We start from the raw sequence: 21630 nt of genomic DNA, 5'->3' as shown, positions 1-21630 counted from the left end.
TCAATTTATCAGTCAATGAAACGTAAGTAGGCTTCAAACCTACCCCATGACTTTAAAGTTTTTTAAATCTATTCCATGATTTTAATTTTTTCTCAAATTTATCCTTAGTAAAGGGCCATAGTGGCAAGAATAGGATCTCTTATGTTTCATGTCAGCAACACCGTTAAATGTTAACGGAGAAATTAATGCTAGCATATATTTGAAACGATATGTAAATCATAGACTTTTTAGGTGATTTTTAAATCCCAACATAGATATAAGAAACAAGTGATATAAAAAAAAACTCTTTTATTCGAATATTTTAATCAATTGATTTATGTAAAATTTCCATCTTTCTTTTCCCTCCCCTCCCCCCTTTCCCTTGCTGAGTGAAATCCATGTCACTATACATCTCCACGACCGGCAATGGCCGGCGCTCCCACCCTTCGTGTCACCGTCTCCTTCCTTGAGTCCTTGACCTCAGCGGCTCCGGCCCTCCGTCTCCCTCCCTGACCTCCATCCCTTCCTGCTGCCGGGCCCCCTATGCTACACACGGCCGGAGTCCTGCGATTTGTTTCTATTCTTCTTCTTCGTCTTCAGTCTTCTCTGGTCATACGTAGTTTGTTCGTAGCTATTTCTGTTTCAATGAGACCCAATTTTGATTTCCAAGCTCCATGGGGGTGAAGAATGGCGAAATGGGGGCTTGAGATTGGATACTGTTCCTTGAGGGTAGGAGCCGATGAATATGTCTCTGAGGACTTTCATCAAACAGTTCTCGCGCAGGGTATACTCTTTCAATCCCTTGCCTCTCGCCCGGACTCTTGCTTCACTGTCAATGCTTGCCCCTCCAAGGCACCAGAAGCAAGTTGTTCAGGACCCCTATTCTCTCCTCAAAGAAGACCCAATTCAGATAGTCTCCTCCTTGTGGGTCAAATCCTTCTCTTCACCTCCTGACACTGCGTTCCCGAACCTCACCGGCTTCCTCACCAAGTTCGATCTTTGGGTCCTTGCGTACCAGCGGGCCTGTGCTCACTTCACAGGCACGTTCCCTCCTCGGAATGCCATCCACTTGCAGACCCTTTGCGCCCTTCTGTCTCTTCGGGACTCGGTCCTCCACCACCAGTTCTCGTGGAACGACAAAACCCAACCGCTCATTCGAAGCCCATACGATAAACATGACAAGAAACCCATTTCCAAGACCAAGCTCAGGGCCCTTTTGGAATCCGATGAACCGTGTTTCCAGGATAGGGTAGTTCAGGAGGTCCTGTTGATGGTTCTCGAACCGTTTTTTGAGGCTCGGTTCTCTGCCAAGTCTCATGCGTTCCGACCTGGGAGGAGTGCCCACACAGTCATTAGGACTATCAGGAGCAATTTTGCCGGGTATTTGTGGTTCTTGAGAGCAGATATGTCCGAGATTCTTGAGAAAGTGGACTCGATGGTGGTGATGAGTTGTTTGGAGAAAGCTATCAAGGATAGAAGAGTACTGACTTTGATCAATTCCGCTCTGAGGGAACCAGTCAGAATCCAGTTTCGTCGAGATGCCAATGAGAAATTGAGAAGGAAGAAACGAGTGTCCACAAAGAAGAAGATATTGAATGAGCATGAGCCAAAACCAGATCCATATTGGCTTCGTACGTTCTTTGAGTTTGCACCCGAAGAGGCTGCTAAGGTGCCCAGTTACGGGTCTTGCGGCATTTTGAGTCCTTTACTTGCTAACATTTGCCTGAATGAATTGGACCATATGATGGAGGAGAAGATCGTTGAGTTTTTCATGCCCTCTAAGCTTGATTCAATATGGAAGACCTCGATTAATGATGGGTCCCATAATCCAGCTTGGCCGGAGTTCGTACCATCAAGTGGGAAAGAGAAGACAAGAAAGATGGATTACATTCGTTACGGAGCCCATTTCTTGGTTGGTATTCGTGGGCCCAGAGACGCGGCTGTGCAAGTTAGGAGGGAAATTGTTGAGTTTTGTGAGAGAGAGTTCGGGTTGAGGTTGGATAACTCGAAGGTGGAGATAGAGCACATCAGCAGAGGAATTCGGTTCTTGGATCATATAATTTGTCGCCGAGTTATCCATCCGACTCTAAGGTATACAGCTTCTGGGGGAAATATCATGAGTGAGAAAGGTGTGGGGACTCTTCTCTCAGTTACCGCTTGTCTTCAACAGTGCATTCGCCAGTTCAGGAAGCTTGAGCTCCTCAAGGGTGATAAGGATCCAGAGCCTCTGCCTTGTAATCCGATGCTGTACTCGAGTCAAGCGCACACGAATGCTCAGATGAATAAGTTCCTTGAGACCATTGCTGACTGGTACAGATTTGCAGACAATCGTAAAAAAGTTGTTGGCTTCTGTGCATATATTGTTCGAAGCTCTCTTGCTAAATTATATGCTGCTAGGTACAGACTAAAATCTCGTGCTAAAGTGTATAAGATTGCTTCACGCAATCTAAGCCGTCCATTGAAGGAGAGCAGTAACAATTCTGCCCCAGAATATTCAGATCTTTTGAGGATGGGACTGGTTGATGCAATTGAAGGAGTTCAATTTTCACACATGTCCCTAATTCCTTCATGTGATTACACTCCATTTCCTAGGAACTGGGTCCCAGACCATGAGAGGGTCTTGAGGGAGTATATCAAATTGGAGGACCCAAAGGTCTTCTGTAATCTGCGAAGGGAAATCAAGAATCGGGGTCTGAGTGTGCCTCAAGAGGAGATCTCTGATATCGTCTGGGATTATAAGGTTAATGGGGTACGACGCCATCAGTTTGATGATGAAGGTATGTTTGCTAATCCTCCGTTCTTTAAAGCATTGCATGTATGATAAGAATTCTACAAAGGACAAAGTCGCCACAGGTTATAAATGCAGAAGTTTTAACCGGCTGTTACCTTTTCCCCCTCTTGGGCCTTGAAAGTGTTGTGTTAATAATTGTTTAATTTGTAATGGTGCTTCTTCATGTTTTACTTTTACCCATTGTTTTCTAAATCAAAATTTCTATAGATACTTGTCCTTAAGCTGGTTTTAAAGCTTTCATGTTCGTCAAACTAATTTGTGATCCGGGAAAATGCAGCATGTCTCCAGATTTGTTAAAACAACATGGCTCTTCCATTTATCTGAGATAACATCTGAATTACTGTTACATAACTGCTTTCAGTGTTTGAATTTATGGCCTGTTACAATGGAATGCCACGGGAATGGAAATGGATTTTCGTTCTACGGTACAAAAATATAATGTCCTGCAATAATTTAGTCTATCAGAGGCATCATTAATTTTGTTTCTCTATTTATATTCGTGAGTGAAGTAATCAACCTATCGAAAGACTCGAATAGCGGAGAAGCAGTGAAAAATGGGCATCTGTATCTAGGTTGGTCCAGCTCCAGCCTTGAGGTTGCTCGAAATCTGATGTCTTATTTCGTAAATTTTTCTGCCTCAAGATAATGACGATGGAGTAGTGTGGCTCTCTCTGTAGGTCCTCTCTAATGAGTCTAATTGTGCATTGCTCATTGTATATTAATTCTGAGCTTGAAATATCTCCTGTGCTTGTGATGTATTGTGTTCTAAATGACTCAATTTGTGGGTATTTCTCCGGCTCGTTTTCTTATTGTCGAGTTGTTCCTGAATTTCAGGTATTATTACCCTTAGAGACCCAGTTGATTACATGAGGAAATCCAGCTGATTGCGTGGAGGGTTAAAGCTGTGCTCTACTAAGGAGAGTTCACTGGCGTGGGTCCTGCAGTAAGTAATGGTCATTTCAGCTCCTTGTATATGTACCTGTGAATAAGCATGCTTATTTACGTAATCACTAATTTAATTTTACTTAATAACTTGCATTTATTCATAACCTCTTTGTTAGGCACGGAGCTTGTTGCCCTTATTGTGGATATGATTATTTGAAAAAAAAATATGGCCCCACATTATGCTTAGGATAAGGGAGAACCTGAGAAAATATCAGAGAGAATCCCCAAGAACCGTAATGCGAGATTGATCAATAACCGACCACCATTACGTTCAACAACCACGGAATTTCGGGAATGGATTCTCGCTATGTAATTGAATGTGAACGAAGCGCTGCATATATATGATTTTACAAATTTACTATCTCTGAGAAATGGTGAAACTTCCCAAGAGAAACTTAGGACTAGCCAATCAATCAATAATGTCATACTCATAATAATTGTAATCTTCTGACTAATAAAATCCACCTCGAAGATGAAAAATTCAATAATGTAGAAAAGAATAGAAATTTGTTGAACGGTCCCTCTCGTATAACTTCGTGTAATGCTAACATGGTTTTTTTCGCGTTGGATGCGCGTGGGTCTCGTGACTCACTACATATCCAATGGTGGAAAGATTTCATGTCACAGTGATAGAAAGTCATGCCAGAAAATCCCTTGTTTTAAACCACGTGGAGACTTATGAGGGATTGATCTCAACTACTTCGAGCATACAAATCATCAGTTCATTGTATTTTATGAGATCTCAAGATGGATGGTTACGTGGCCAAAAACCAAAAATAAAATAAAATTGAATGGCTACTCTAAACTCAGCCTCGATATTGTTGTGATGAACCACGAAATTGAACGTTGGTTTTTATTTATTTATATATATTTTCGGAAGCTCATTCGGTCATTCGGTCTCGATTAAGTCAAACGTTATTTTAATCTTAATTTTTTTTTCAATTTATTACCAAAATATGCGCCTAACCCACCTGGCAAAAACTTTACCCTAAAATACGTAACTGGAAAAAAAAAACTTTACCCTAAAATAGATTTATTCTGAAATCTTTTTTCCTAACAAATCTTGTGTTTCGAAAATTATTTTCTTTTTACTACCAAAAAAAATAATTTTCTTTTAGACTTCTACTTGCGAAATCATTTGCAATCTAACTTCTATTTTTTAGATTCAGCCAAAAAAAAAAAACTCTATCTTTTAGACTTTTTATTTAAAAGCACCCTCAAGTCTTGTGCTATGAACCCATAAGCGGGTAAAGAGTACACGTTGAGCTACCAAGGAAGTAATAACGCCTAAAGAGGTTAGAGCAAGGCCAAATTGAAAATGAATTGAATTATTGATTGTGTCATAAAGACCTTTATGTCCATGCTCCAATCCTCGCCTGGGAGGAATATATGCTTCTAAAAGATCTTTTGTATTGTGCCCAATGTCAAAGTTAGTTCTATAAATATGAACAACAGTGAGAAAAATAAATGCAATAGCCAAATGATGATGAACAATATTAGTCAACTATAAACTTTGCGTTTCTAGATGGAATCCCCTGAGAAGGGTTAGAATATCAATTCTTGATCCTTGGGGTTGGAATCGGGGTTTTGGGCATAAAGATTCCACTGGCCTGTAAAAAGGGGTTCTAACCCTTCAGGATGCGGTAATACATCTAAGAAATTATTCCATCAAACGGATTCTCCCCTGGATCCGGGAATGACGATTGAGACGAGATTTAATATTTTTGAACCATGAAACGCTTGGTTTCCATTTCGGTTGTCGGTGTAACCAACCCGCTATTAAGGATATGGCAGAAAGAAATGATAGAAAAATTTTAGAAAAAAACCATTATTTGCTAGGCTAATAAGATTTTCCACAAAAAAATTAAAACCTAGATAAAAACTAATGGGTTTTGGCTAAACAGAATGTAATTTTTAAGACTCGCTTAAATTGAAGCCGATTTAGCAAATTTTTTGTTTTGTTATTTCAATTAGTTGTTTAACTTTTTTTTTATTATTGTTTTGATTATTTTAATGAAATTAATTTTGATCATTTTAGTTTTTTTAAACGTTGTTTAATTAAAGCGATTCAGTTTTGTGAATTGAGATTAACCAAATTCCATTGAGTAGGTCACTAACCGACCCACTTTTTCACAAATAAACCGAATCGAGTAGAATCATCGTTTAAGAGGTTCGGCTGTTTGGATTCAGAGTTAAAATTACTTTGATTTTGATTTTAATTTTAATTTTAATTGTGGAAAAGGACAAATGAGATGTGATTATAAATTTGATTTGGAAAACGTGTGTTTTTGTTGTGTAGTGTGTTGAGTTAAAGTTAAAGTTAAAATTTTTGAATTGGGAAATGTGTATTTTTGTTGTGTAGTGGGTTGAGTTAAAGTTAAAGTTAAAGTTAAAATCAATTAATTCTGAATCCAAACGGGGCATCAATATTTTTGTTCGATTGGATTCGGTGAGACAGTTTCAGTACAGTTATTTCGGTTCTTTGCCCACCCTCATCCTCAGTCCCCCTCCCAGAGATCCTCAGCCCAATTGTAGCTTCTGCAAGGAATTTCTCGTGTGGATTTTTACATTTTTCTGCCGCCATCTCCATTTTCTTTTCTATTTTCTTTTTATGAACATAATAAAATGCAGATATTTGATACAATTCACAAGTATATCAACCCAAGGTTTGGACAATCGAGTTCAAACTTTTTGTGATATTATTTTAGTTCAAACTTCGCATACATTTTTAATTAAATATTGTTTAGTAAAAATTATTCTAGTATCTATTTTAATAATTTTATCGTACTAATTTGTTGTTTTTAATTGTTTCATTTACTATTAGGTGACCATAATTTGTAAAATTGGTGTCTTCGTGATAACTTTTTTAAGGATATCACATGTGTAAGCAACCAATATTTTATTTAATATACATGGCATTTTTTTTAACTGTCATAAAATACATAGGTTAAATTTTTGTGATAAAATGTGCAATTACAATCTTATAATTAGCGGATAGTCTTAGATATTGAACTCATGACCTTTAAATCAATCAGCGAGAGCGTGCATTGCTACGCTACACTATATTTTGATAATGAATAAATAACTTTTATTATGGATTATTATATTTAGTCCAATAACAATCTTACAAACCAATAACGGGTTCTGACTAATTCAATGCAAGTCGGATTCACCTACTAAGGAAACAAAGTTTTTTTAGTATGGTATAGATTACAAAATCCAAATACAAAACATATTTAGAAGGGAAATAAGGGTACAACGGGATGAATCAATTAATCCATGTGAGTTATTTCGGAGCAAAATTATCCTAGTGAATGGCGGGACTCGCCGCTGACTGACTTTTCCAATTCGGCTTTAGCTGCATGGCGACAAAATCCGTACATGGCGAAGGAGATCAAAGCTGAGAGATTTCTCGAGCCTGAATGATGTGAGACTGCAAGTACGGACCACAGGAGACAATTCACTCATCTCTATATATATCCGTCGTTCTTCACAGCGATCGTCTCCCACTCCGTCTTCTTCTTCCTCTCCTTTCACTTCTTCTTCTTCTTCTTCTTCTGCAAACGTCAGGAAATTCGTCTGTTTCAGACAGAGAGCGATAGAAGGAGAGAAGATAGAGAGCCCCTTTATACTTCTTGGCATGAGATACTTTTGATTTCTATTTCAGGTTGTCTGTTATCTAAGAACACTTTAATGATTCATTGGAGTTCACATAACAACCGTTGGATTTTAAAGGATGCTGCTGGAGTTGCAGGTTCTCTCTCTCTCTCTTCTGTCTCTGTTTGTAACATGTTGTCGGTTCTTGCTTCTTCATGCCCTTCTTGGATTCTCATGGCATATGCCCTGTCCCTTTGGTCATCAGCACCCACCCACCTCCTTTCTATTTCTGGGATTGGGCAGTCCATCGAAGCTTCTTCCCCATGCGTATTTGTTGTTTAAGTGTTTCTGCTGCTGCCGAGCTTGCTCTGATTAAGGGTTTCCCCAATTATGTTTCCCTTTTGTGGTAAAAATAAAAAATATTGTTTCATGCTAAAAAAATGACCTTCCCCCCTTTTTAATAATCTCAGAAACTGAGAAAAGGTGTGTGCTTTCCATAAAATCCCTTCAAGATTTCTCTCTAGCCAAATGGGAATCAATCCGTCTGAAAATGCTCTGATGGGTCTAAATATTCCCTCGGATATCGGATATCAGAATTCTGAAATGTGATAGATATGCATTTTGGAACTTCTTTCACTACAAACAGCTGCTTTCGTTTATTAATATTTTCGGTAAATTCCTGTGAAAGATGTAAGTTGAATAGGTCTTTAGTGTCAAGAAATGCAGGCTATTGCTTGTATGTTTTCCCTTCCATTGTGAAGCTTGATAGCCGGGTTTGGAATAACATTTGGAAAGCTCATTGTCCTACAATGGAGGATTTGAGATTGATCCGGACTTTACTTTCTGATTGTAGGGAACATCTTTGCCCTTGGCCTGTTTGTGTCCCCCATGTAAGATTCGCTCTTAGGCTCTATTTTTCCGGGTGGATGCCTTGTTGACCAACTTTTTCCTCACATATTTATCATTCTTAATGGTGGATTTTCAGACCGACGTTCCAACGAATCATGAGAAACCGTTCTACAGAACATTTCTCTGGATTGCCATACATTTACGCCCTCTTGAACTGCTTGATCACCATGTGGTATGGCATGCCTGCTGTATCGAGCAATAACGTATTGGTCATGACAGTCAATGCAATGGGTGCGGCTTTCCAGTTGGTGTACATAATTCTCTTTACCGCGTGTGCTGATAAAGCAAAGAAGGTCTACTATCTTCTCTATAACATTTTAGACAAAAAATTGGTCTGGGGAATGGTCCCTGGTTTTCTCTTTCGTGTATGTAAAATGTGTTTGAGCCCTTTTTCTCTTCAGTCCACTCGAAAACCAAAACCAATTCTCATGCTATGTTTGAAACAGATATCATTACAGAGAGCGATCTGAAACTTGTTGCTTTCTCTGTTTCATTTCTTAAGAATGGAAAAACGGAAAACTGGGATACTCTTCCATGGCCAAGCGGATATGTGTTAAGTCATCATACTGTATCTATATCGAATGTTGATGTCAGGTGAGAATGCTTGGATTACTAGCGGGGGATATCATTTTGTTCGCAATAATTGTTGCGGGGAGCTTGCAGATTCTTAACTGCCACTTGCGGCAGATAGTTGTTGGGGTGATAAGTGGCTTCGCTCTGATATCAATGTTCGCTTCTCCATTATTTATCATTGTGAGTTTTTCGAAATTTCATCTGCCTTTTGTAAAACTCGTCAAATCTTATGTGACTGTACCATAGCAAATTTGGGTTTAGATTCGTTTCAGAAGACTAGAAAATGCTTTTGGGTTATCCATTGTCTTGAAAAAGCGTCGTTTGATTTCAAACATGCATGGCTTACATGATCCGATCATTCTGATGAATAGCTGTCCTGATCTCTTTTTAGCTTTGACTTTCAAGAAGGGGAAAAAGGGAAAACTGGAATCCTTTTCCCAGTTCTCTGGAACAGAATTGGGCCTCATTTGTTGAATGGTCAGACTCTTGAAGAAACTTAATGTATTGCCTTGCAGAACTTGGTGATACGGACTCGAAGCGTTGAGTTTATGCCATTTTATCTCTCCCTCTCAACGTTCCTAATGAGTACATCTTTCCTCATGTACGGCATTCTTAATGGCGACATCTTCGTCTTTGTAAGATCCCCTTATCTCACTGCTCCCTGCATCTTATATATATGATCAGTCAGAAAACTATGTTTTGCAAGTCCTACCAGCTTATATATTTTTGGTTCATACTGCAGCTTCCAAATGGTATCGGAACTCTCTTGGGGATGACACAATTGCTCTTGTACTGTTACTACAAGAGCAGCGGCTCTGAGAGCTCGAGGGAACCCTTGATAGAGTCGTATTCATGAGCATAAAGGAGTTGGAAAGGCGAAACCTGAAATTCGGAGACTTCTTGTTTGTTCATATCATTTTGTTATGCTAGGCTGGGTTATTCTGAATTGCTTGGCCATAGATTTCGAGCCCGGATCACTCTCATTCGTAAGAAGCCGGCTATATTATTTCTGGTGCCCGTGTGTATATCATGTCCCCCTGTACAAGGCAGATGCTGCATCATTTCTTCTGGAATAATAAAATGTTATCAAGTGCCTTCAAGGTCGATATCTTGGTTTCTGCTCCATTCACTTGTGGAGTCAATTATCAGCTGTTTAGCCGGATGTTGGTGTGATTTGATACTAACTCACTGACTGATTGATTCTGTGCCATCAGCAGTTGCGTCTGTAGTCAGCTTCAGATAATTTAGGCAGATAAATGATAAAACGATCTTTCTCTGTGTCTGATTTTTGAAATGATTGGTTGTCTTTGATCGTTAAAGCTTGTGGTTGATACCACGTATGGTTCCCCTTTCTTGACCATCTCTCTAAGACCCGGACCATAAATTGTTGACGAAATTCTAGCGTGCGACAGCTGGTGGCAGTGCTACATCTATGTTTCGGAAATTCATCGGCACATGCGTGTCCTTGAATTAAAACTGAGAATTAACTCCAGTGACAAAGACTTTGGAAGCATGTTGCTCAACTGGGAGGGAGCATGTGTACCTTATGCTAAGATTGTTGAAAACGTGCGAAATTTTTTGACAGGCAGTTTGTGTGGGCCAAACGTCGGTCCATTAGAGGTAGGGAAGATATTCTGGTAATTTCCCCATGTGATTGTAAAGTTGCGGAATACCAATTAATGCAATTTGGTACTACAGCTGCCCTCTTGTTCTAATAATAACTAATAAAAGATATTGATAATGAGAATCGAATTAACAATCTCTTAATTAACAGGTGAGGTTATATGTCATTACGTTATACTATTTTTCTCACTACAGTTGTGTTCTAGAAAACGACGACATGGATGAGTCCACCAATTGGCATCAAATGATGTGCCATACTTATATAAGCAAAGAGATTTTTTCCGTCCTTTTAGTTCAATCTATTGATCTATTGATGTTGTTAAATCAATGTGTTGTTTGATTCTAGCGTTGTGATATACTAAACGTTGATCCACGCGTCTAATACAAAAATAAATTTGTAAAAAATTCATTACTTTTGTCGCTACAATTCCATTTATTTTTTTATTCTTTCAATCTCAATTATATCATATGATCCTTCATAAAAATAATAAAAATTATTATAACTTTTTTTTTTAAAAAAAAAAGGAGGGAGAGAGAAAGATAAGAGAGTGGATAGTTTTTATGTAAGTTATTCCATTAATCTAATGGTCACACTAATTAATGTAATATAAAGTAAATGTAAGGTATATCATCAGTGTAATGATACATCAACCTATTGGATGATCATGGACGGGACGACATAATATATTTCATTTTTCGGCCCTTAACGATAAATAATAAATAAAAGAACCGATCCAAGATTATCTTGGTTTTGTGCATCTAATTCAAGATTACCTCGGGCGTAGTCGATGGACAACAGGTGAATATTCTTGTACTGCGCCTTGTTGGTCCCGAGGGACAGAGAAGGTTAGGTTAACCGAAAGATGGTTATCGGTTTCTATTTCTATATATATTATGTATACGGAATACGGAATATATATATTCCATACATATTTATTATATTCTACACCGAATATATATTCTATTATTTATTATTTATTCTATTGTTTATGTATATAGATTAATGGTCACACTAAATAAAAAAAAAATATATATATATATATATCGTAAATTGCACTGGTGGTCCAAAATATTTTACAAATGTTTCATTATGGTCCAAAAAGTTTTTTTCTCTACATGATAATACAAAATGTTTCAAAGTTATTTCACGATAGTACAAACCGTCAATTGGCCCTAACGCCATTAACATTTTGCTGACGCGGCGAGTCCTATGTGTCACTTTTGTTACGTGGAACCAATCATAGTGCGCCACGTCATTTAAGAGAAAATAAAATTTTAAAAAGTCCAAAAAAATATAAAAAATAATTTAAAAAATACAAAAAAGAGTAAAAATTTTGAAAAAAAATAAAAAATATTTTAAATTTTTGAAATTTTTAAAAATATTTTTAAATTTTTTAAATTTTTTAAAAAAATAAAAAAAAATACAAAAAAGAGTAAAAATTTAGAAAAAATAAAAAATTATTTTAAAATTTTGAAAATTTTAAAATTTTTTGAAAAAATTGAAATTTTTAAATTTTTTTAAAATAATTTTAATTTTATAAAAAATTTAAAATTTAATATTAAAATTATTTAAAATTTAATATTAAAATGATTTTAATTTAAAATAATAAAAAAAATTTTAAATTTAAAATTTAAAATAATAAAAATTATTTTAAATTTTAAATTAAAAGTTTAAAATTATTTTTAAAAGTTTTTAAAATTTAAAATTATTTTAAAAAGTTTTAAATTTTTAAAATTTTTAGAATTATTTTAAAGTTTTCGGCCACGTCAGCAAGGGGGTGACACGTAGTAGCCACGTCAGCGTCAGCTTGACGGCGTCAAGCTCAACTTGACGGTTTGTACCATTATGAAACAACTTTGAAACATTTTGTACCATCATGTAGCGAAAAAAACTTTTTGGACCATAATGAAACATTTGTAAAACATTTTGGATCACCAGTGCAATTTACCTATATATATATATATGAAACTTGACTATTCTCGGAGTACGTTAAGGAGATTACGATTTCAATTTCCTATCCTCATGATTGTGATTCATTTTTGTTTATTTTTAATTATGTTTTTAATAATTAATTTTATTTATAATATATTATATTTGACTTTCAATGAGTAAACGAACGAAAATAATAAGTGCGTTCACATTACTATTTTATTTTATTAGCGGATAAATTTCCATATCATTATACTTTATCAACTGATCGTTGAATTCTGCGTACTCTAATTATCTTAGCCTGAACAGTTCTCTCTGCTCCACGAACTCTTCTCCTTAACGAAGACACTGCGCTGTTCCACAACCTTCAATAAGGAGTTCAAAGGACAAACACGCCGCCTTAGACATTTACGATGATGTTTGAAGAGCTCTCTGCTGCTCTCTTTTGTTCGGTAGAATGAAAGATGAGCTCTCGGTCCATCACGCGAATAGTTTGTACTGTATTGCATTGCATTCCGTTGTCTCGTCATTCCACTATGCGCAGCAGAACGGAGAATAAGTCATTATGCTACGAAGACAATTGAAGCAGCACTAGTGATCGGGATAACTATCGAGCAGAACGTCTCCCCAGTGAAATCCGATTCGACCTTTCAGCAGAGAAATAAAAGGCAAAATATACACATAATAGATCGAAGGGTTTATTTTCTCACATCCCAATCGCCGAGAAAGGATGAAGAAACTCCTTGTATCTTTTGTCAACTAGTGATGTTATAATCGTGAAATGGTATAAATATATGTTGTCGACCATACTTCACAATTTGAACACTTTAGTGTCATTGATATCGACCAAGACTCTCAACTGACCCCAATCCTTCCCAGAGCTGCTTCTAGCTTTTCTGCAGATATTGTCCGCTCCCAGCAACTTTTGTGCACCATTTTGCCAATGAAGCTCCGAGTTCTTTCTTCGGGAAACTCGTCATTCAAGTGAACCATCCTGTTCCTAGCCTTCCAAATGAAGTATATAGACACACTTCCCTTCCAAACTGTTAGCAGCCCTTAATACGCTCTTCCGGATGTTCTTTGTAAAAGGGCAGGTGAAAGAAGATATGAATCTGTACATTTTAGACGGATACGGTGTCTCAGGTGGCTGGCTTGTTCTCTGCCTTACCAACCCTTGTTAGTCAGTGGAAACCATGCACTACCATGCCTAGTTTTCTGATGAACGAAGGACCGGCTACCGCTCTCTTCTGCTTGCTACTTTTATTCGCTTCACTCCTCAAATCGAATTCTTTATGTATGTCATATAAGTTTCGGGCCTTCTTACCATGAACAATTAATGTAAAACTACACAATGCAAATGACAAGTTCGGTGATAACAAAGGAAAAGAGTTTCTATCATTGAATAAGATACAAAATCTGACCATGAGCCTTAACTAGAGATTACATTAATCCTTTTTGTCTCCTTTACTGGACATACGGACTAAACTCTGCCATCTATTTTACGAATACTTCATCCCTCTAATGGCACAAACCTTTATCTCTCATAGAAGCATGTGTAAGAGTGGAATTTCCGCTGAGATACACACAGATGGTCCTCCGAAGAAACTCCAAAGATAAATCCCCAAAAATATTCCTCTCCGCCAAATTAAAGATCCGATCTATATTTATTAACTAAACCAAATCATGAATCCTTTTCTGAGCCTAACTGTAAAGAGCATATCTGATAATGGTAGATCAAATTTGATGGTCAAAACAACCAAAATGATGAGTTACTCATCTTCATGAAGTGCCAGAAGAAGATAATTACCAGGGTCGTCTTGATCGTGCCCTCATGACTTGGTGTTGATAAACTCCGACACCTGAGTACAGATCATGAGAAGGACCAGTTTAAGTCATGACGACAGGCAAAAGTTCTGCGACTTTCTGAGTCTCAGTGAATGCTGCTGAAGCAGCTGACGTATCAGTAGCTAGTCACAGCTCCCTTAATCGGGATGGGATGTGCTTCTGAGTTGAAGACAAACTTATCCAAAGGAATCACATCGCTGTCTGAAAACAGCAAGTAGAGGTACTTTAGCGTCTCCCCCAAGAAGAACGTCTCCATCTTGTCCCTTCTTTGAGGAGGAACAGTTGTGACATCGTCAAGAGACGTATATCCACCCAAGTCAACCTTCGTGTATTTCTCGAATGCTTCGAAGATCTGCCAGCCCCATTCCCGGTATCTGCCAAGTGAGAATTTTGGTCATAACTAAACTCAAGGAGGACCCGGGAGTGAGCAAGAAGATTCTAAATAACTGTTCCCCCCCCCCCCCCCCCCCCCCTCCCCCCCCCAAAGTGGTCCATGCAGAAGATTCTGCTCATGTACTAGGAGATGTGATAACAAGATTATGCAATAACTCACTTTGGATCTTCTGTGATTCGATATAAGACAAACAGCGATTCAACTGTCTCGGGACGCAAAAGATTGTGGCGGTCTAAGTGTTTGATTATAATGTCATTCACATACTTAGAACTCTTGTTCCCACCATCAAGACCATCTTCAGAATATTCCTGCATATAACCAAACAATTCTTTGAGTAATGCAGTGAAAAGAAGAAAAAAACCATCATGCTTAAAATGTAAGTGCTGCCACTTATGCAAGATGTAGATTTAGAGAAGCAGAACCAACCTCTGTGTGGAAGTAAGCTATTTCAGGAGCAAGGCCAGTGGCAGTTACAGCGTACATCTGAAAACATGTCTGAGTGAGATCTTCAGCAAGCTTCAAATTTTCTAAGTCTTCAAATGTCAGCATATTCTCTTTCATGGCTTTCTCCTTTGTCATGCCTTTAGTAGCACCAAGAGCAAGAGTACCCGGCAGAAAACATACCTGATGATGTGAAATTTTTTTTAACATACGGGTATATGTATCAACATTTATTTGATATAGATCTCCAGATTGTCACCCTAAACCCTAAAATCTCAAAGAAAAGCAAAGTGTAAGGGTCCTGATCCGTTTCTTTGGCCTTTTTTAAGCAGGGAAGGGGATGGGGAGGGAAACAATTGAAAAACTTTCATAATATATAATATCATTCAAAGAATTATACCCATCTGATATTCAATCCTTTCTCCTGCAGTTTCATGCCACACCAATGAATAAAAGCAGTTGCTTACTAAGACTTACATCCACCTGAGGTTACTTTAAGTTTATATGAAATAGGAGCTCCGGCAAGAGAACAAAAGAAGCAACAGCGATTTTATCAAATTGCACCCAACAGATTCTATTTCTCTAGGTTTCACTTTGTATCAAATGCAGAACAAAGATTCAATTAACATCATTAAGGGGAAAAAAAAAACACATACCTGGTGGTAGCAAGAGAAGTGACAGACATTGTCTCAAATTACACCTAATAATTTCCATCTCTTTAAGCTTTACTTTGCATGAAAGATCGGACCAAAAATTCAATTAGCAGTATCAAGAAGAAAGACATACCAGGTGATCCATTTTAGTGCTGAAACCACCTTTAGATCCATATGGCAGCTCTCCGACGAAAACCAAGCCATTTGGCACTGATTTCCGAACAAGCAAGTTACGGACACCCTTCATGGCTTCAATATACATATCATGTAGGTATGAAAAATTACTACCATCACGACCCGCTCCCTGCTGGAGCCACACTTTGAGTAGGTACTCGTAGTAACTGTCACCACGAGATCCCAGCCTTATATTTTCTCCACTGAATTCACCAGACTGTGGGCTGTATTCCGGAAAGATGACATGAGATGAGCAAGAAGTGAATCAGAATGTGAAAGGTTGCCAAATTAGACTCAAGACTGTGTAATAAGGAAACACCATAAGGACGACCAACGGATTCATTTCAAGAGGAAACCCAAAGAGCTAACTCGACATATCTACAGGTGATTTAAAAAACCTACCTTATGTAAATCGGAACCAATCCTTCCACCTTTGGCAGAGTCTTGATATGTTCCAAAACCTTCATGGCCTCAGTACTATATTTTTTATCACCCGAGATCATACTGAGATAATTAAACTCAAGCTGCACGGTCGAAACTTCTGAAGTACTACTTAATCCACCAAAAGCTGGATGTGCTGAAGAGTCGTGAAGAACAACGTCGCTATAGGGAATAGGAGTTGGACTAGCAGTAAAAGCAGATAAAAGGCGATCAGTTAAATTCCTGGCCGTTTCAAGGTAGACAGCTGGCTTTGGCCCTTTGCTTGTCAACCTCATCCCTCCGTCTCCTCCGCTCAGATGATATGCACTCAGAAGGCCACCTAGAACTCGAATTGTTGTTTCAAACAAATTGACCTGGCCTTTCTGGCTAATCTTTTCTGAAAGATGGGCTTCAACCCATGAGCCTGCTTCAGCAACAATGTCATCAGCACCCATGATAATAGCAGTATCAAGGGCATCAACAATTGTCGCACCTAATCCTCCCAATCCATCAATTCCGCTGTGGCTCAAAGGCGCAAGTTCATCATAGCCCATCGCATATTTCTTATACCCCGACCACGCATGAACAAAGGCATCCTTGACACTTTGTCTCCGGGCTGTCCACTTTGCTCTGGAGTTCACATTATCAGTTTCCTGACTCAAACCATTTCCGGTGCGCTTCTCATCAGGAGACAAACGAGGAGGAAGTCTAGGAGGTTTCCTCCAGAATTTTTTAAACCTACTGCTACCATCATTGTCAGTCCCAATGTTGTTTGCTAGTCCACCTGAACCGGAAGGGACAGGGCCAGCATGGGTCAACATAAGATACGCCAAACCGAACATCAACACTAACACTAGAAACTTCCCCGTACTGCATCCTAGACAATCCCGCCTTATGTTCCGAGTAAGCAAGGTCTGATTTATCACCTGTGTAAAAGCAAGAAACGGTAAGCTAATCAAATCGGAAACGAACAAATTGAAGCCCGCTTCCTCACAGGAGGAATTAACTTCATCTAGCCATCCGGCACAACCGGAAAAATCAAACTTTGGCTGTCCTATCCAATTGAAAGAAATATAAGAAACAGAAATCGAAACGCGGTAAATCTCGAAAGTTTCATGGGCGCGAGTCAAAGATCAATTCACATTGCAACAACCACACGATCACAGTAAGAGAAGGCTCAAATCCTGTTTGGGATGATCAAGGCATGAGAAAAGGGCAGGGAGGGAAAGGGGGGGACCTTGGAGAAGGAACGGTGGCGGAACTTGGCGTTGTCGTAGTGGACATCTTTCATGGAGTAAGGGAGGGGGCTCGACATGCCGGATCCGAGCTCGATCGAGCTCCCGCCTTCTTCTCTGTCCCCCCGCAGGCTGATCTGCACCGAACAGGGACGAGCCTCGGATGAAGAAGACCAGACGCAGACCCGCCAAGAAGAAGAGAAGACAATGGATTGAATCGGAGAAGAAACTGAGGGGCAGAGAGAGAGAGAGAGAGAGACTCGGTTGTGTTTGGTAAGTCAATGGCGGGTTGGGTGGGGAGGCAGAGGTTGTTGCCTCTGCGCACCGGTTAGAATGAATGAAGATGAGATCTATTCGACGTCGTGTCCTTCTTCTTCCTCCCCCACTAATGCGCACGTACGTTCCCACTCTCAGGGAGGATTTTCACTAATGTTCACCCCTTGAAATTCTATTCTAATGACCTACTTCAGTCCCTAAATCTTTATTATTGTTTTCATCCTAACCCCCTCCTCCCCCGGGACCGACTAGGGACGGACGATCACAGTCAGGTACGGATCAGGTTTTGGCTGAAATTTGGGGGACATCGTCTTCATCAGGTTAGGGATTTCAGAAGCCGTCCCCAAGAATCGAAGCTGAATTTGATGAAAAAACCAATCATTGCGTACGGATACGGTTTTCTCAAGTCGGTTTTCTGGTAATTGGAATCAATAGAATGATTTGCTAATCCGTTACATATGTGATTTTCATCTTAATGGTGTGTAAACTTCTCTTGCACTCATTACCTCTAACTAACAACATTCGTTTCACAAAGAGCATAATAAATTTTTCATATTTTCGATATACTATAACATTGTTTTTAAGAGCTGCAAGATAATAAAAAAAGTCGATGTCCTATAACAATGTATGTTAAGAGCTGCAAGACAATAAAAAAGTAACCTGAACATATTTAAATATATTATTAAAAATTAAATCGGGTTCAGAGTATTTTGTTTTTACATTTTAAAAGATCCGAACTGATACCGAAAATGAAAAATGAACGTAGCACTTATCCTACAACTAATTGGGCTATAAAAAAAAAAGTAGACTATCACGATCGCCATTCACTTATACATTAGTAATCGTTTTTGTCTCTGACATATTTTTGCCACCAATTAGCCCCAAACATTGACATTCCGTCTACCATTTATATCATTCCGTAATGAAAAAGTGACGAAAAATGTAATGCCATCCATGAATTTTTCGTCACGGAGATTAACGGAAAGGTATAAATGGTAGACGAAATGCCAACGTTTGGGGCTAATTAGTGGTAAAAATATGTCGGGAGCAAAAACGATTGCTAATGAATAAGTTGATGACGCCAGTAATATTCTACTAAAAAAAACCCGAATATTGGGAGCGGAGCGGATCAACTTGGGTTGGCTTGGGTTTTCGGCTAGGTTTCTTAGCTCAACCCTACAGCCGGCTGGCCCTGATTTGTCTTTTAAACAGCATAGGGTCACTGATGTTTTCTTTACGCAAATATATATATATATATATATAAGCTAAATCTCTATTGTTTTATTACATCCGGCAGATCAACTAAAACTAATAATAATAATAATAAAAAAAAAAGAATACATGCAACTTTAATCACCATGATTGTTCCCAATTCGAATATTGAAGTACCTTTTTCGTATGATATGTATAAAATTTACACCGTAAGGTAAATTACTTGGGAATGCAATTTGTGCAATAACCTTTTTCTATCTGATATAAGAGGATTTCATGATCCTAAAATGAAACAAGAGATAGCAATTTTAAATCCTGCTCCGATAGCATAAAATGTGGCTTGCACGAAATTACCATGCCATAAACGAGCCGGCTCACAAAGCACGACGAAATAGCTTGCCTTGCTCTCATTGAACATATTTGGGTCGGCGCAGCCTGTTAGTCCGGAAAAAACCTTTTTATGGGTCCAGTATGATGAAAGCCCATTAATTCATTTTTTGTTCTGGCCCAGTTAGGGCCCATAACGCCCAGCTCTCTTCTTTGATCAGATTGCTGTGAAGAACTGTTCTTGCTTTTATTCCATTTTCCGTCATCGTGTTTTTAGGCCGCCATCCAATTATATTTTGTTTATTTGGTCGATTTCAAGTTATTATTGTAGGCTTTCATCTTTACAGCGCAAAGGCGCATGCTATTAGTTTAAACTAATTCTCGCTCGGGCGTTGACTTGCCTTACCCATAGAGTAATTTTTTATGGGTTTCAGATCCTTGCATTGCAAGTAAGTTCCACTCAAATGGCCCCTCGGTTAGCCTTCTTTCAGGTAGAAGAGCGGGCAACGTTTCCATTGAAAGAAGGCATTCAGCAAAACATAAATGACAACTCTGATGAATTAGAGAGGAAATTCTAATAGATCATTAGGCTAATAAGGTCATAATTCCAACCAGAGCATTCTATGTACTATTGATTTTTTTTTTCTTTTTATAAATGTAATTTACCCTTTTGAACAAAGACCGAGTGACGAATTTGGAGAGATTTTGAGTTCGTATCGATTCAAGTGTGCTTCGCAAGGCTAGTTAGTTCATCCTTGGATCCATGCAGAAAGACAGTCACATCGATTGCTTTGCTGCTTGAAAGTAACTGTAAGAGACTTATCAGGAAAATTCAATAAGATGACTGGTTGAAAAAGGAAAAAGGACAAAAAAAAAGAACTTTTAGAGACATATTAGTAGAGGCATTTAAAGAATTTAGTCAGTAAATTTGTTTTCTTTTAAGAAGCAAAAGATGCAATTGCTATTAAATCTAATTTTATTTGCCTCTAATAGTTTATTTTAGAAACAAAATAATACAATTGACTCTAAATCTAATTCTCGTTTGTTTCTAACATAATAAATTTTATCTAGTTAGAAAGTAACTAAAACATCTAACTAGTATTCTTCCTTCGTCTCTAAAAACAGAATCTCAAAAGTTTGATAAATTCTTTTTATCTAAATGTAAAAATGATTCAATCTTTATTTATTTATAGGTATAAATTGCATTGCAGGTTACATAAAATACTAAACTAGCAATTCTTTTTATATACTTGACATTATACATTATATTAATGGAGTTAATGGGCAATTTGGTCCATGACTTTCGATGGTTAAGGCAATATAGTCCTTGACATATTTTTTGCATCAATTTGGTCCTTGTTATATCATTTTTACTTAAGAAAATTGCATCAATTTGGTCCTCTGATTACATTAATTTGGTCATTTGTCACATCATTCAGGTCCCCATGACGTTCCGTTAATTGTAGGTGCTGATGCCGTTAAATGAGGGTTAATTGTTACATCACTTTGATCCAACGTTATATTAATTAAATCTTTCTTCATTTTCTTTATATTTTTTTTGCCTTTTTTCCACCCAATTTTTTTTAAAAAAAGGTAAATTACACAAAAAATCCCAAGTTTTAAGATTTGTCTCAATTTTGACACAACTTTTGACACAACTTTTCATTTTTGACATAAATAATTACAAGTTTTCGCCTCAAATATGGCTTGTCGTTTGTCTTCCAGTAGGAGGCTCCCCCGTTAGCGACCTCCTCCCATGCAAGGTCGCCGGAGGGTACTGAAGCCCCCTATCAAAACAGGGAAGAAAAGAAAAAGAAAATGGAACATGAAGAATATATTGATTTGAGGGAGAGACCTATTTGATGTAACACATACCCGAATGCAGAACAACATTACATTAGATGGTGAGCTGACACATCAAATTGGTCCCTCAAAACTGAACGACAGTTAGACACCGTTAAGCTAATGAACGCTAACCCGAACTAGATGGACCTACTTGATGTTACCATGCCCTATTTGATGTGCAATCTTATCTTTTATGGACTGGATTGATGCAAAATAGGAAAGTAAGGGACCTAACTGACGTTACAAGGACTTAATTAATGCAATTTCAAAAAGTGAAGAACTAAATTGATGCAAAAAATAAGTCAGAGACCAAATTGACATAACCGTCGAAAGTCAGGGACCAAATTGTCTATTTACTCATTAATATATGATATTTAACTTTTACCACAAAAAGAATATGAATTTTTTTTTGCTGAGTTTTTGTTTTTCTATTTTTTGGCTGAGTTTTTGTTTATTTGTTT

At 37.9% G+C, this 21630-nt stretch overlaps 3 protein-coding genes across 4 annotated transcripts; 2 read left to right on the top strand and 1 right to left on the bottom strand.

Moving 5' to 3' along the window:
* The first annotated feature begins 321 nt into the window (after positions 1 to 321).
* Positions 322 to 3834, top strand: LOC116214257 (nuclear intron maturase 1, mitochondrial). The gene is made up of 2 exons (XM_031549638.1): positions 322 to 2756; positions 3605 to 3834. Exons 1-2 carry the CDS (start codon positions 719 to 721, stop codon positions 3652 to 3654), a joined length of 2088 nt encoding a protein of 695 aa, XP_031405498.1. The 5' UTR covers positions 322 to 718; the 3' UTR covers positions 3655 to 3834.
* A 3269-nt stretch (positions 3835 to 7103) lies between these two features.
* Positions 7104 to 9919, top strand: LOC116215471 (bidirectional sugar transporter SWEET2-like). 2 transcript variants are annotated; one of them, XM_031551190.1, is made up of 6 exons: positions 7119 to 7469; positions 8166 to 8202; positions 8298 to 8514; positions 8816 to 8974; positions 9310 to 9429; positions 9537 to 9919. In XM_031551190.1, exons 1-6 carry the CDS (start codon positions 7409 to 7411, stop codon positions 9648 to 9650), a joined length of 708 nt encoding a protein of 235 aa, XP_031407050.1. In that variant the 5' UTR covers positions 7119 to 7408; the 3' UTR covers positions 9651 to 9919. The 2 variants fall into 2 exon arrangements, with proteins under 2 accessions (XP_031407051.1, XP_031407050.1); XM_031551191.1 differs by lacking the exon at positions 8816 to 8974 and having other exon boundaries at positions 7104 to 7469.
* A 3798-nt stretch (positions 9920 to 13717) lies between these two features.
* On the bottom strand, positions 13718 to 17870 carry LOC116214138 (mannosyl-oligosaccharide 1,2-alpha-mannosidase MNS3). Its single transcript, XM_031549456.1, has 6 exons — positions 17512 to 17870; positions 16257 to 17200; positions 15814 to 16078; positions 15013 to 15210; positions 14746 to 14894; positions 13718 to 14566 (listed from the first exon to the last, which is right to left on the bottom strand). Exons 1-6 carry the CDS (start codon positions 17587 to 17589, stop codon positions 14308 to 14310), a joined length of 1893 nt encoding a protein of 630 aa, XP_031405316.1. The 5' UTR covers positions 17590 to 17870; the 3' UTR covers positions 13718 to 14307.
* Positions 17871 to 21630: the final 3760 nt, after the last annotated feature.

Source organism: Punica granatum, chromosome 7, assembly GCF_007655135.1.
Source record: "Punica granatum isolate Tunisia-2019 chromosome 7, ASM765513v2, whole genome shotgun sequence".
Lineage (NCBI taxonomy): Eukaryota > Viridiplantae > Streptophyta > Magnoliopsida > Myrtales > Lythraceae > Punica > Punica granatum.
This window is presented reverse-complemented; position numbering and strand designations above follow the sequence as displayed.

Bases quoted from the DNA above. Each gene is read 5' to 3' on its own strand.
- LOC116214138 (XM_031549456.1), bottom strand. From the start codon at position 17,589: ATGTCGAGCCCCCTCCCTTACTCCATGAAAGATGTCCACTACGACAAC. The intron at 17,201-17,511 runs GTCCCCCCCTTT...GCTTTTACACAG, and splicing joins GCCACCGTTCCTTCTCCAAG to GTGATAAATCAGACCTTGCT. The intron at 15,211-15,813 runs GTATGTCTTTCT...TCACATCATCAG, and splicing joins GCACTAAAATGGATCACCTG to GTATGTTTTCTGCCGGGTAC.
- LOC116215471 (XM_031551190.1), top strand. From the start codon at position 7,409: ATGATTCATTGGAGTTCACATAACAACCGTTGGATTTTAAAGGATGCT. The intron at 8,203-8,297 runs GTAAGATTCGCT...GTGGATTTTCAG, and splicing joins GGCCTGTTTGTGTCCCCCAT to ACCGACGTTCCAACGAATCA. The intron at 9,430-9,536 runs GTAAGATCCCCT...TTCATACTGCAG, and splicing joins ATGGCGACATCTTCGTCTTT to CTTCCAAATGGTATCGGAAC.
- LOC116214257 (XM_031549638.1), top strand. From the start codon at position 719: ATGAATATGTCTCTGAGGACTTTCATCAAACAGTTCTCGCGCAGGGTA. The intron at 2,757-3,604 runs GTATGTTTGCTA...CCTGAATTTCAG, and splicing joins CCATCAGTTTGATGATGAAG to GTATTATTACCCTTAGAGAC.